We start from the raw sequence: 15,589 nt of genomic DNA, 5'->3' as shown, positions 1-15,589 counted from the left end.
AGAGAAGATTATAAATAGTACAATAATTTTGGATTAATATTTATTGATAGATCGATAATACTTTGCTTTATCTCACGGTCTATTTTACAGTTATGTGACAAAAGACTTAGTGGAATATGGGACGATGAGCAGAAATATACTTATGCATATTCTGGTAACCAGTGGTTTGCATATAATACCAAGAGAAGTATGATAGAAAAAGTAAACACCTATTTTTATTGTCTAAGTTTATATTGATAAGTGGTTTTTGTAATACCAACTAGAGATAAGTTTTACTAATGACGTCTTTAAAAGTACAGTTTAGCCGAATGTTTAGGTCGTCATCTCCAAATTGATAAAATAATGGTTTTTATCCTAAATATTTCATTTGGAACAGTTATAGGTGTTGCCGGATATTAAAAACATCAAAAGAGGGACGAAAGATACCAGAGGGACAGGCAAACTCATAAATCGAAAATAAACTGACAACGCCATGGCTGAAATAGAAAAAATCCCCAAATAATAGTACACACGACACAACATAGAAAACTAAAGAATAAACAACACGAACCCCACCAAAAACTAGGGATGATCTCAGGTGCTCCGGAAGGGTAAGCAGATCCTGCCCCAAAACAATGTGCAATTATTCCATGTATCGTAAAGTGAACACATAAAATACTGCAAAAGGAATATTTGAGTAGATATTTATGAAACAAATATCCAATAAAAACTAAGCATACGAATCAGAGATACTATTGTTGTTCATAATTATAGGAGTTACATGTGTCTGCATAATGGACACTACAGCAAGGCCGTACCTTGACCTATAATTTCTTACTTTTATAAATTGTTATTTGGATGGATAGTTGTCTGATTGACACTCATACCACATCTTCCTATACCTAACTACAGCAAACCACACCACAACACAAAATTCCTCAAAAAAGGCGCAAACATACATAGAACAACGAACACACAAAAAATCTCGAAGTTTGATGATCTATGGCAAACTAATATACGATGTTAGGCGTGATCATGAACATCCCTTTTGTAAGGATACCTAAATAGACAAGAAAACAGAAAATGAAAACTGATGCATAAACAAAAAAATCTAAGTAGCTGAAAAAAACCCGGAAAAGAATAAACAGGAAAGGATATCCAAAATGATAAATGTAAAAACATTTTGTGAAGTGAATCTTCAAACCGGTTTCCTGAAACTGAAATTAGACATTTATTATGACGAGTAATTTTAAAAGTATACACCTTATTGCAATTCCCGCTTTACCCGAGAATCTGTCCTACTTAACTTTTGACGTCATACAACAATCATTTTTCCATTGTGGCGTCAGATTTTTTCTATTATGACGTCAAAATTTTACGGGAACCTTTGTGATGTCCGGTAATGGCAGACAAATAGCGATAAGGTGTATTTAGTATCATTTGTGATTATAATTAAAAATTGTTATATATTTTTGAATTTATCTTCTAGGTTAAATACGCCAAAGCAATGGGATTAGGAGGTATAATGTTTTGGACATATGATCTCGATGATTTTTCTGGTAATCATTGCGGACAGGGACAGGGAAAATTCCCTTTATTGAACGCAATAAAAGATGCTGCATCTAATACAAGTTTTACTAAAGCGCCGACAACGATAAAGACCACTACGATAGCGCCAACAACGAAAGGGCGAACTACGAAAGCACCAACTACGATAAAGACCACTACGATAGCGCCAACAACGATAGCGCGAACTACGAAAGCACCAACTAAAAAACCAAGCAATTCACAGGAAATAGTAGCAAAGATGAACGTAACTAGCTTAGAAAATTCAACCGAATCTCAGAATACAAGAACAGAACCAACATATGTATCAACTGCTGCAACAACAGAAACAACACATGTAACTACTGAAGCAACAACAACAGAATTTATTACCACCACAATCCGAACAACACGCAGACCCGCGTTTATAGTGTATAATATAAATGAAGCATCACAGTCTAAAATTTGTAATGTTTTATGGTTGACGATGATTATTACTTCAATGTTTGTCTGTGGTGGAGATTAATTTTTCCTAAAGGGAAACAATGGGCAAATGCAATCATAGACATTAAATATCCAACAATCAACCAATCATAGACGTTAAGTATCCCGCAATCAACCAATCATAGACGTTAAGTATCCCGCAATCAACCAATCATAGACGTTAAGTATCCAGCAATCAACCAATCATAGACGTTAAGTATCCAACAATCAACCAATGATAGACGTTAAGTAACCAACAATCAACTAATGAAATCGTGTTTCAGTTCTGTATCAAAAACATAAAAGACATTATTTTCTCATGGAAACTTAAAATCTCAACTGTTAACAGCAAGCAAATGTGAACTGGTCAACAAGTAATACTGATTTTGTTTACATAATTGCCCGAATCTTTTTAAGTCTTGTTTTGTTGCTTTTCACATTCAAATCCCTTTATAATTTTGTAATGTTTCAATATTTCAAATATATACCATATAAATTCTTCATGCATTTTATTCATGTATAACTAAAAGGCCAACAAAGTTTGAAAGCAGTCTTTTTGGACAGCTTCCATTAGTGACAGCATACGTTCCGGGTTGAAATGTTTTAACAATAGAATTAAAACAACTTGAACATATTTAAAGACAATTCAGGCCAATTTAAAGACACCTTTGACCACTTTTTTTTTTAGACAATTCGGACCACTTTAAAAACAAATCAGGCCACTTCATATTTGTTTTTTGTTCTTTCCTCTCATCATGCCTTCGAAAAAATGTTGGTATAAATGAGATGATTAATACACTTGATCTTGTTTTATTAACTACGAAATTATGAATTACAATTTGCTTGCATCTGTGTGTAATTATTTGATATTGATGTGAGGATTTTTGCTGTACAATGTAATCTATACTGAATGAAGGTAACAAAGCAAAAGAATGTTTATAGACTATTAACATACTATATGTCTCTTGTGGAGAGCTTTCTTGTTGCCCATTATACCACATCTTCTTTTTTTTATTTTTTTTTTTTTATATATATGACTTTTAATTAAACTTCTATCCAATGACTTATTGATAATTTTTTCTTCTTCATACACTCATACATATCTGAAATATTATTTTTTACCACATAGATTTTATTAATATTTAAATTATCATAAGCATAATAAAAAATTAAAAAGACCTTGTGCGAACAGACTAGAAATGTGTCTTATTATTACTCGAACAACATTTTTGTTTTACAAAAATGACTTTCAGGTATGACCGAGGACACAATGTATGAAAATCCAAAACATCTACAAAGTTTGAAGAGATAAGACAAGCTAGAAATATCGATGAACCGAAATATCAGTATTATCAAAATAAGTAGATGATATGATTGACAATGGGACCAGAGTTCGAATTGTAGATAAAATCAATAATAGGTCACCAAACAGCACCACCAAGAATCAGAAAGGAAAATATTCCTTTTGCGCCTCAAATTTAGGAATACAAAAGTTTTGCGTAAATAAAAAAAAAAAACTATGTGTAATGAGTAGTGATATCGGACATTTTTATTTTTTTTAACAAGTGAACGAGCTTATATAAAATTGAACTTGATGCGACTGTCATACAAGTGAGAGGTTAAGCGCTATAAAACCAGGTTCAATCCACCATTTTCTACATTTGAGAATGCATGAGAAGTCAGGAATATAATAGTTGCTGTCCATTCGTTTGATTTATTTTACCATTTTATTAGGGACTTTTCGTTTTTGAATTTTCCTCGGAGTTCAGTATTTTTGTTATTCACTTTTAACAATTTGTGGTGATATGGCAAGTAGAGGACCATAGAATAAATCTGTAAAACTATGGAGCTTCTATATGTAATCGAATTAAATTTCCAAAGAACTTATTGTGTTAAAAAAGGGTATTTTTTTCTACGAGGTGCCGCACCACGAAAGGATTTTCGGGATATGCTAATTTAACTTCGTACCCCGAAAATTAAACCACATATATATGTCAACATGTCTTAGCTTCGAATAAAGGCAACAGTAGTATACCGCTGTTCAAAAGTCATAAATCGATAGAGAGAAAACATATTCGGGTTACACTAAAACCGATGGAAATGCATCATATATAAGAACAAAACAGCGAAATAACAGAAACATTGAGTGTAACATAAAAAAAGGCAATGCAACATACATTGAAACCAGACATCATCTAAACCAAGTATCTATCAGGACATTAATGGTAATATTTATATCATAATGTTCTTATAATTCGTCCATTTCATCGTTAAAAAAGCAATTGTCTCAAGGTCAAAAATAAAAGAACCCCAACACTAATTGGTGTTCCACGATTTCACCAGTTGGTGCACAAGATTCTGGCGCTCAGCGTAGTTCAATGCATTACAAATACTCTTTCTCGAAATCGCATTCAGCTTATTACAGTCTTTCAAGCATCGCAGCGATTGGTCTTTTATTCGTTTCTCACGATATGTATGTAATTTGTCCTGTCGCATTCCTAAATATCTTGCAATTCTTTGATAATCTGTAACAACATGCGCAGACAAAAAATCTAGATCCTTGTCAGAAATACGCTTATCAGGAATTGGTATCTCTCCTTTGAAATAAAGCTGTTTTACATCAAAAGTATTGAGTTCGTCTGCTGCAAGTCTGTTTTCTATTGTAATTAAAGCGGATGTTAAATTTCCGAGATAACTCGAAGAGTCAGTTTTACTGTACCATTTCCATAAGGTCTGAAATTTAACCTCGTGAGTATTTTTGTAGTCACAGGAAATGGTGTCAAGGTCGTTGCTATCGACACCAAGATGTATTCCGAGAAATTTTATATCACTGGTTCCCAGTTTGCTTGATATGAAATCAAGTATCAATTCAGGAGTCTCTAAAATAAGAAAAAGATAGATGACACGGTCCTAAAAAAGTTAATTATACTACCAAACTGATTTTAATACTGGTCCCGCTTCCTCACTTTGCTTTTAAGATATGACTTTTCTTGGTTCATTCTCTTTTGGTAATTAATCTGTCAACACAATTTCAGTATACTTAATTTTGAAGGCATGTATCATTACCACAAAAAAGTAAAACAAACATACTATACTTTTAAACAGAAAAATTCAAAAAGAGGAAGCCCACAAAAACTGACAAATATAATCCACCCCAGTTTTTTCTGTACTTTTTTTTATAGCTTAAAAATAAGTTGAAATATCAAAACATTTTAATCATCGTCAGTATTCACTGTTGAGTCCATTCGTTAAAACTATGTTTGTGAAATAATGCGACTGTTTGAAGTGACCATATATTATGAGTTTTGCTCATTGTTGAAGGCTTTGGTGTGTCTATGGCAATCCTACCATATCTCCTTATTTTATACCTATAGATAATTCTGATCTTACCTTCTTCCATATTGACTCAACTGAAGAAAATCTGTAATATAAAATAGAATATGTGCGACCATATAAAAAAGAAGATGTGGTATGATTGCCAATGAGACAACTATACACAAAAGATCAAAATGACACAGACATTAACAACTATAGGTCACCGTACGGCCTTCAACATGCACATTGTTAAAAAAAAATAATATGGGCTTAAGATGTTGATTGAAAGTAAATATAAATTATACACATAATTTATATTTACCTAATATCTAAAAACAATAGCTAGTATTCTGAATCAATTATGTAGAATTTTACCGTTTAAAATTGTGAAAACTATGTGAAATTTCATTGTTTGTACACAACTAAACAATGAGGTAATTGTTGACCCGCAATTGCACAGAACTATTTTTATCACAATTAACGTCTATGAATACATTTTCTTGAAGATGCCTACGAAATCGTGGTAACATTTGGCAAGTGTTGAAACAAAGAGTTTTTAAATTTCGGGGGCAGTACGTCGACTGAGCATGCGAGAAAGCGTATAAGACTAGATTGAGTAGGATCAATCAAGGTCTACGAATTTGGCTAGTTTCTAAAACAAAAATGTCGTTTTCTGTAGTCCTCTGTAGTAAACAGATTTTTTTCAAAAACAAATTAAGGAAATGCAAAACAATTACATTTTAACGTCATATCATAAATATTTCCGACTTCGTATGATCATATATATGTACATCTATGATATGATTTTAGGGAACAGTCATTATTTATCAGCTGAGGGGGTTGGTGCAACTGTATGCAACATTTCTCCCTAGTTTTGAGCACAGGAAACAGTGAGTTGGAAAGGTTTCTGGACATGCATAATTAACGTTCTATAGTCATGATAGTGTTTAAATCATTTTGAGGTGATTCTTGAGATGAAATGTGATTGATTGGGATTAAAGTAACAGTCAGTATTGAAAGTTTATCTACCGGTTTACTGATAAAATTTGTAGAATTATAGGTTGCATTAGAATAAATTAATAAATAATTGGAATATACAATTTTCTTTTTTTTTGATATTTTTCTAAATGCACGTGTTAGATATTCCTTTTTGAGAAACAAAAAACAAAAAGAAAAGCTGTTTGTTATACTCAGAGTTTCTAAAATCCGATAACTATGTAGCTTGTAATCATAACCTCAACACAACTGGGGATTTTTTTTTTGGGAGGGGGGTCAAAATTTTAAAATTATGTTCGTAAGGAGGATCATTATGTAGTTTTATAAAATAATGGGGGGGGGGGGAGGGGGGTGTCCCAACATAAAATTGTATATCAAAATTTTGAACCGACCCCCCTCAGCTGATAAATAATGACCATTCCCTAAAGAGGAGTTGCAATGAAATCAGGTCTTTCTTTAGTAGTATAGATACACAGGCGCGGATCCAGAGGGGGGGGGGGGGTCCGGGGGTTGGAAACCCCCCTTTTTTTGGACGATCAATGCATTTGAATGGGGACGTGAATTGGAACCCCCCCTTTTGTCCTGGGTTAGGAACCCCCCCTTTTGAAAAAGGCTGGATCCGCCCCTGGATACATGTATCTCATCAATTTAAATGAGTACTTGTTTGTTGTTCTCAATCCACCTGTCATTCAAGTCAATGTAGGATATATCTATTTTGATAGATTATTGCACTTTTTGTGGCACTACTTACATTCCGTCCCAAAATGAAACTAGTTTCAGACAATACGAAAGTACTGTAATATGATTGCTGACAGATAGGACTTTATAACCAGATATCTTCTTATAAGGTTGAAAATAATACTGAAATAATGCCTTTCCTTTGCTAGTATATCCAGAACATGAATATTTTGAAGGAAATGTAAGAAAATAAATTATTACCTTGTTTATACTTAATTAACTTCCTCGTTAAAATTCTTATATCGTGTATACGGAGAAGGACAGTTTAAATATCCGCGTATGTATAAAGTACTAACTTAAAGTTACAATGTAGCTTTTTACTAAGATTAGAAAACACAACTTAAAATTTCCTTATTATTCATTTGATCCGTTCGACATACAGGAAGGGAAGTACCCATAATTTCATTAATTTCCGTGGCGGATCCAGAAATTTTCATAAGTGGGGGCCCACTGACTGACCTAAGAGGAGCCCGCTCCAGACACGCTTCAATGATTCCCTATATAAGCAACCAATTTTTTCCTCGCCCCTCCCTGGCCCCCCTAAATCCGCCTCTGAATTTATTATCTTAAACTACAAATTATGTGACCAAATAAACAATTAAACTTCACACATTTCCACGTCATATGGTATCAGTTTTATGAAAGGCACTGGCTACGGTTAATGAAAATATAACAAAAGTTTTTACATTATTGTTACATTAGCGACTAAGTGCCGGCCGGAATGCAGGGTTGAACAAGGAACCAGAAATGCGTCTGATTAAAACATGCTCCAAAATAACATATAATGACTTTGTAGAAACTGTCATTGAAAAAAAAATTAAAACATAATAAAAAAGTATGCAATATTGTAATTATCAAATAAAAGTTTTAAAGTTTTATTCTATTATTACTAGTCCCATCGTACATTGCAGTGCGATAATGTAACAATAACGCAATGTAACCGTAGACTCAAATTACATTCGTAATTAATCAGTTCCTTACCCAACCCTGCATTCCGGCAATTAATCTCCAATGTAACAATAACTTTTATACTATTGTTACATTTCCATGTAACCGTAGCCAGTGCCTTTATGAAAATAAGTAGCTCATTAACTTGAGTAACCTGTAGTAATATTTAAAAAAAAATGATTTTAGTCAATATACTCAAGAGGGGGGGGGGGGGGGGGAGTAACCTGTAGTAATATTTAAATAATAATGATTTTAGTCAATATGCTCAAGAGGGGGGGGGGAGGGGGTCCTAAGATGCATGCAGTTAACTCAGATTGGCATTAAATAAACAAACAATGTATTGTTAGCAAGGTAAAGTACATGTAAGAGGGTAGTTATGAACATTGAAGGGTTTGGGTGTCAGACGACATAATCCTTTTGATAATTGTCGGAATAAACAATGCAAAATTCTTCATCAAACGTTTGATACATTTGTTCAACGCTCTATGGTTGTGCACTCGAGTTTTAGTTTGTCGTGTGCACTATCTCGAAAGTAATATTCCGATTTGAAAGAAGTGTACACTAGGTTTCAGATTGTGCGCACGATACTTTAAGTCGTTTGCAAACGTTTTAAAGTCGTGACCAAGAGATTGAAAGTCGTGCGCACGAGCTTGAATGTAAGCTTGTGAGATGGAGTGAGCCAGTTTAAATTATATCCCAAACACGAAAACACTTATTTTGAATGACACCATGCATAGAGGCTCCGTAACGCGCGACACTTTACAGTTCCTTTGACCGAAGCGCTTTTCTGGTTTTATCCCCATCAGGAACTCTAACACATAAAAAATTGATACACAGGGATGTATAAGTACTTAGAAACGATAGTAGCTTTAGAAAAAAATGGCATTTTAAAGGTGTTAATCTTATTATCTGTGTATGTATGAAAGCTTATTTGGGCCATTCTATGCTCTAGAAAAAAAATCTTATTCTTGGCCACGAGTTATATTTTTTTCTAGAGCATAGAATGACCCAAATAAGCTTTCATAGTGTATGCCCTTCTTTAAAAAAAATCCGAAGACAAATCCGTATTTTGACAATGGAATAATGATGAAACAGTATAACATAAACACCGAACTCCAAAGTCAATTTAAAACAAGAAAGTCCATAAAAACTGTAAAATTCAAAAGTAAGACATTATCAACAATTAGAACGAATGGTACACAACTGTCATATTTCTAACTTGGTACAGGCATTTTTCTAAGATAACGGTGAGTTAAACCTGCGTTTTAGTTAATGCAACATAAAACAAATGAAACAAGTATTTGTGCCTTTCACTGGCAACGTTGTGGGAAGTAGAACATAATAAATGTCGATCACGCATGTCAAAATATCGGAACAGAAGAATTTGTACATAAGTGATGTGACATTGAGAGATATGAGGCTCTAGATAGAGGTCATTCATGTCTGTTTTCAATAATATTTTGGATAATTTTTCTCTACTCTTTATATTCTACAACCCCATTAATCCCTATTTTTTATTTACCCTTTTTTTTGTTTTTTTTTTGGTTGGTAATTTTTGTACATTTACCACTGTATTCTCTTTCCTGTTAACCCTTTCCATATCCTTAGATATAGACAGCTTTGGTTTTATGTAAGACTAGAAACAAATATTATCACGATTTTGGTTGAATAATATTGGATTATTGTCTATGTAACTGTTACCTCTGAAAGTAAACATATACTGAACAACAATAGAAACTCACAAACACCGTTATTTTCAAGGTTATCATAATTTAATTACATGCTTTAAAAATTAGTTTATTAAATTTCAAAAAATAATTGATGGGGTCTCAGACAATTATTAAAAAAAAAATGGAAAATAAAACAATCAAATTGAAACCTATGGAAACATCCAAATAAGGGAGCTACCATTTGATTTTTATGGGGGGGGGGGGGGGGGGGGGGGCTAGGATGAAAAATGTTGTCCTGCATTTTTTTTTAGTTGTAATCTCTGTCCTGCCTTTTTATTTTTCACTCTATTCGGTCCTGCTTTTTTTTTTTTAGTTTATCCTGACTTTTTTTACATAAATTGTCATCCTGACTTTTTTTTTTTGCAAGTGTCTCATCCTGCCTTTTTTTTTTACTCAAAACTCCTGTCCTGCCTATTTTTTTCAAATTTCATCCTAGAAATAGTATGTTTTTATTATATTTCCGACTAATTGCACGTAGCCATGCCGATCGTACGATTCCTTCTTTTGGTAATTTATGTAGTTTTATTGTTCTACCAAATCTCCCTTTGTCTCCGGACTTATTGTGACAGTCTTTGATGGCACAATAGTTAGGTTTCTCCATTTTCTTTGAAATGGTTTGACATCTAATAACAAGAAAGACAACTCCGACAACGAACGATAACTCTCGAAACCGCAAACGGAGAATTCCATTTACAATTGAACAACATACACACAAGGCTTACCAAAGTCTTACTAGATACATGCATCTGGAAATTAGCATGGAAAGACCTCGAATATCATCCATGTTATGATAAATTACCAAGAAAACGTATAGGTATATTTATTTGACTTATTTTTCTCTTTTCATTTTTATTATTTTGCCATTATTTTTATATTATTCTGTTTACCCCATCCTGGCCCTCAGTAATGAACTTCTGGTTATACCTATACATTCTATAGTCTCCTTATCAAATCAGGCGACCTTATAAACCAGGGACAAACGTGCTACCAGTCAGTTTGTCACACAACCTTAGATATGCAGATATTACTTGCTATCGTTCTAGTCGTAGGTATGTATTGTTTGTTTGTATGTAGTTTCTTCCTGGACATCACCGGTATTTTTACTTTTCAGTTCATAAGGAAAATTATCCATTGCCAACAATTTTATGGTCATTTTTTTATTTTTGAATATTTGAAAGTTCTAGTCAATATCAACGTCAACTATAATTTTCTCATGATAATTATTAGTTTAAAACTTGCCAAACTCATGATTTCTTTTCGCTATATTATTATATCTTTAAGAATGTGACATTTGTTGACCCTAGTTGTATAAGTCATACGGCTTTCATGGGTAAATTTAGATTTGGTATTGACATAATTTTACGTGTTTGTATTTGTTTTATACGTTACAGTTATTGACCAAGCAAATCGGTATATACCATTTAATCTACACGGCTCGGGTGACCCTAATTAACCCCAAATATTTTTTAATGTTTTGATAGAATAGATCTATCTATAAAATAAAAAAATATGTTTTAAGATGAACAAGGACTAATATGTCATTTTCATAATTAATTTCTAGGCAAAATATTTTCCATTATTATTACCGTGAATGTATTTGTTATGCGAAGCCCGTGAATTAAGATTGTTATTTTCTAAACATTCAGTGGCAAATATTTCATAAATATTTCGGGCAAGTGCACATCAACAATTAATAGATCTATATATCCCTAGTTTATATAAAGCCTATTGATTTGATAAGGAGACTATAGAATGTATAGTTATAACCAGAAGTCCATTACTGAGGATCAAGATGAGGGGTGGGATCTTTCAACAACTAAGCACTCAACCTTCACGTAACCATAATATTTTACTTCCCTGTTTGGTTTGGACGTGGCTGCGAACATCTATATAAACATGCCACTTCGAGACACCCAATGTCAACAGTTTGGGCGGAGCTCAATTAAATTATCTACTATAACTCGCGTAGATATTTCCCTCCTAAATCTACATATTGCCGTGCTTGAAGACGCATATTTATTTTTATGAAATGACAGATTAATAGAGCATTTGCTTCATTCTCCTATTACTGGCGTATTCGTAAAAAAAGTATATGAAGAAATGATAAAATAAGTCAAGTTGTCCCGATAAAGATATTTTGTAATGCAATCAATTGTAATTTAGTTTCAATTGAGGTCGAGGCTAAATCCGTTTATTTCATACACATCTGCCCGATGCTTACACGTCGATCCGTGCACGTAACAAGATACATGAATAATGCAAATGCTCTAGTAGTAATGTTTTTATTACAGCGACAGCAAGCGTTGATGCTGCGTGTCCTAGAGATTAAACTGAACTGGAAGAGTCATGAGAGTCATGTTGGTCCGTTAGTCATGAAAAATCAAAATAAACAGATTAATAGTAATGTTTTTTATTACAGCGACAGCCAGCATAGATGCTGCGTGTCTTAGAGATAGAACTGAACTGGAAGGGTCATGTTGGTTCGTTAGTCATGGAAAGTCAAAATAAACAGATTAATAGTAATGTTTTTATTACAGCGTTAATTCGTTAGTCATGAAGAGACAAACTTATCAAAATATTTGTTATTACAGCTGCAGCCAGCGTAGACGCTGCGTGTCCTAGAGACTGGACTGAACTGGAAGGGTCATGTTGGTTCGTTAGTCATGGAAAGTCAAAATAAACAGATTAATAGTAATGTTTTTATTACAGCGTTAATTCGTTAGTCATGAAGAGACAAACTTATCAAAATATTTGTTATTACAGCTGCAGCCAGCGTAGACGCTGCGTGTCCTAGAGACTGGACTGAATTGGAAGGATCATGTTGGTTCGTTAGTCATGGAAAGGCAAAATGGACGGATGCCAGTGTAAGTTTATCTTAAAATATCTGGCGAACTTGGCGAGCTTGGCGAGCTTGGAAAGTTTGATTTTTAGAACATATTTAAAATAGTCTTTTATATTGATAGGATACTGTTTTAGTGCTGTAAAAAAAAAAATCCACTCAAAATGTTAGTTGCTGAGTAAGATAGTACGTTCTAAACTTTCCGAAGAACATCAATTTTTGTTTATATTAGTATGTCAATCATTCCGTGTACATCTTGCTGTTATACCTGAAAAAACCAAATCTTACTTTATATATTTATTTCAGTCTGCCTGTCAATCATTCAATGGAGACTGCTGTTTCATGTGCCAGACAAATCTGACTATTATCCGTTTATTATATATAGTCCACCTATCAACCATTTCGCAGAGAACTTTCTGTTTTACACCAGGAACAAATCTTACTTTTATTCATTTATTCAAATCTTCCTGTCAATCATTTCATGGAGAACTTGCTGTTTTACCCGACAGAGAAATCTTACTTTTATTCATTGATTTCAGGCATCCTGTCAATCATTCCATGGATAACTTGCTGTTATACCCGACAGACAAATCAAATCTGACTTTTTTTCATTTATTACAGTCTTCCTGTCAATCATCCATGGAGAACTTGCTGTTATACCCGACAGACAAATCTTACTTTTATTCATTTATTCAAATCTTCCTGTCAATCATTCCATGGATAACTTGCTGTTATACCCGACAGACAAATCTTACTTTTATTCATTTATTTCAGTCTTCCTGTCAATCATTCCACGGAGAACTTGCTGTTATACCCGACAGACAGATCTTATCAGCGTTGCTAAGTGGTTTATTATCACGTAAGTCATCTATTTGAGATTTTACCTATTAACCGTTTGAGACTAAAGTTTTTGCTCAAATGAAACAGACTTTTAAGAACATTATTCTATGTTATGTTATAAATGTACAATGTAGACCTTTAACTAAGGGTCGGCTCATTATTGTAATTTTGATATAAAAGACAGTGGCGGATCTAGTAATTTTCACAAGTGGGGGCCCATTGACTGCCTAAGAGGAGCCCGCTCCAGTCAAGCTTCAGTGATTCCCTATATGAGCAACCAATTTTTCCCAAAAAAGGGGGGCGGGCCCGCTTGGCCCCCTCTAAATCCGACTCTGAAAGATCAGTGTAGATTGATGAAAAGTCCATTTTTGTAAATTGAAAACAAAATTGTTAAATTGTGAATTTACAAACTAGGGAATATACCAAATGGTTTGTCAAATACTGGTTACGTAGTACATTGTAACTAGGGACTATAACAAATAGTTTGTCAAATACTTGTTTTTGATAATATCCAAATCATGATGTTCGGCAAATTGTTTTTCTTAGCTTTCTTTTAATCTTGCCCACTGATATGATTATTTACTCTTAATATGTTTTGTCATTCCGAAGCTAATTTACAACACGCAACTTCTTCTGTCTAACGCTATTCTATCTAATGTTGGAGCACACACACCTTCAGGTGAGTTTCCAGCCATCTTAAAAAGGGGGTTCCAGGACAAAAGACATGTCCCCGTTCAATTGCCTTGATCGTCCAAAAACAAAAGGGAGGTGGTTCCAACCCCCGGAACCTCCTTTTTCTGCCACTGACCTACTGAAAATATTTGTCTAGAAACAGTTATAAAAACAAGCTCTCCGGCAGTTCCATCTCCGATCCGTTTACTACCCTACACTAATGATGAAGTTGTATAAGGAAAATAGTTCCGGAACGATAACGATCACTGTACGAAGTTTTTGTATATTTTTTTGTCATTGTATTGTATAACATTGTTTTTAATTGTACAATTGTTTGTTATTATTGCTTGACCCTTGTGGGTGTAATTTTGCAATAAAGATTATATGATAACTGTAATAATTATGATTAATCTACAGATACTCACGGAGACAAGATTTGGATTGATGGGTCAGATATTATCAGGGAAGGAGACTGGTTGTGGAACTCAAACTTACAAGCCATAGATTTACACATGCTAGGACTATCTATTAGTGACAATGATAAGGACAAGAACTGCCTGTATATCGATAGAGACAACCATTACAACTGGAAGGCTGAAAGCTGTGATTCGGATGCTTATTACATTTGTCAACACAGGTATATGTCCAAAACTTCTACAATTCAAACTTACCATTTCTCCATGCGTTCATCGTGTATCGTGCGTGTTGTATATACAAATTGTTAACGTGAGATTAACCAAATTGCACATACTTTGACAGTTTTTTTCCATCTACATTAATTTATGATGTAGACACAAGTTTCAATTTTGTGTTTATTTTGTAGATGTATCATAAAGTACTACTTTTGGTTTCAACAATTAAATTTTGAATCCATATAGATTCATAGAAAAATGGATTAGAACAGACCTTCAATTACTTGTAACATGTTTAATGTTTTATCATTTAATGTTTCTTTATATTATTATTTTTGTAGACCAACTGGATCATCAATATTGGGATAAATCATCGGATACAGAAGTCACCACTACTAAAAATGTATTACATATATTAAACTTTCTCTAATTCTTAACCGATTTATCCTTTTACTAACATATTAATTATTTTCGTTAAATCAATGTGTGGTTCGTTTGCTCTTAGTTATTCATTGTTCAAAATTCGATTATGACGTCAAATTTTCTTGCTTTCCTCTGAATTTCATATTGTGACGTCATAAAAAAAGACGACCATGCCTGATGCGTCGCTTAAAAAGAACACATTTTTGTGCAGAAAAATAGAAAAGAAGAAACAATTGATAAACATCTTATGAAACAACAACTCATATCTTTATCTGTTAAAGGATAACGATTGTCTTAGCTTTGCTCATTGTTGAAGGCCGTACGGTGACTTATAGTTGTTAATTTCTGTGTCATTTGGTCTCGTGTGGAGAGCTGTCTAATTGGCAATCAACATCTTTTATTTTTATATTAGACACGTTAAAAATTTTAGTTTGCAATGGTCTGGTCTT

General features: G+C 33.5%; 2 protein-coding genes and 1 long non-coding RNA gene across 4 annotated transcripts in view; 2 read left to right on the top strand and 1 right to left on the bottom strand.

The window, feature by feature from the left end:
* LOC143059268 (chitinase-3-like protein 1) overlaps positions 1-2,506 on the top strand; it is a 37,747-nt gene extending 35,241 nt beyond the window's left edge. For both annotated transcript variants that reach the window (XM_076232752.1, XM_076232751.1), the window contains exons 7-8: positions 91-201; positions 1,469-2,506. In XM_076232752.1, coding sequence (XP_076088867.1) covers positions 91-201; positions 1,469-2,050 — 693 coding nt within the window. In that variant the 3' untranslated portion in view covers positions 2,051-2,506. The remainder of the gene's footprint in view (positions 1-90; positions 202-1,468) is intronic.
* Positions 2,507-3,533: 1,027 nt separating this feature from the next.
* On the bottom strand, positions 3,534-7,325 carry LOC143059269 (uncharacterized). The gene is made up of 3 exons (XR_012973459.1): positions 7,258-7,325; positions 5,398-5,428; positions 3,534-4,886 (listed from the first exon to the last, which is right to left on the bottom strand). It is a non-coding gene; the product is annotated as an uncharacterized LOC143059269 (long non-coding RNA).
* A 3,383-nt stretch (positions 7,326-10,708) lies between these two features.
* Positions 10,709-15,154, top strand: LOC143059856 (C-type lectin domain family 4 member M-like). Its single transcript, XM_076233425.1, has 5 exons — positions 10,709-10,783; positions 12,498-12,598; positions 13,348-13,432; positions 14,503-14,722; positions 15,059-15,154. Exons 1-5 carry the CDS (start codon positions 10,750-10,752, stop codon positions 15,084-15,086), a joined length of 468 nt encoding a protein of 155 aa, XP_076089540.1. The 5' UTR covers positions 10,709-10,749; the 3' UTR covers positions 15,087-15,154.
* The last annotated feature ends 435 nt before the right edge of the window (positions 15,155-15,589 follow it).

This window comes from Mytilus galloprovincialis, chromosome 14, assembly GCF_965363235.1.
Source record: "Mytilus galloprovincialis chromosome 14, xbMytGall1.hap1.1, whole genome shotgun sequence".
NCBI classification, from domain to species: domain Eukaryota; kingdom Metazoa; phylum Mollusca; class Bivalvia; order Mytilida; family Mytilidae; genus Mytilus; species Mytilus galloprovincialis.
This window is presented reverse-complemented; position numbering and strand designations above follow the sequence as displayed.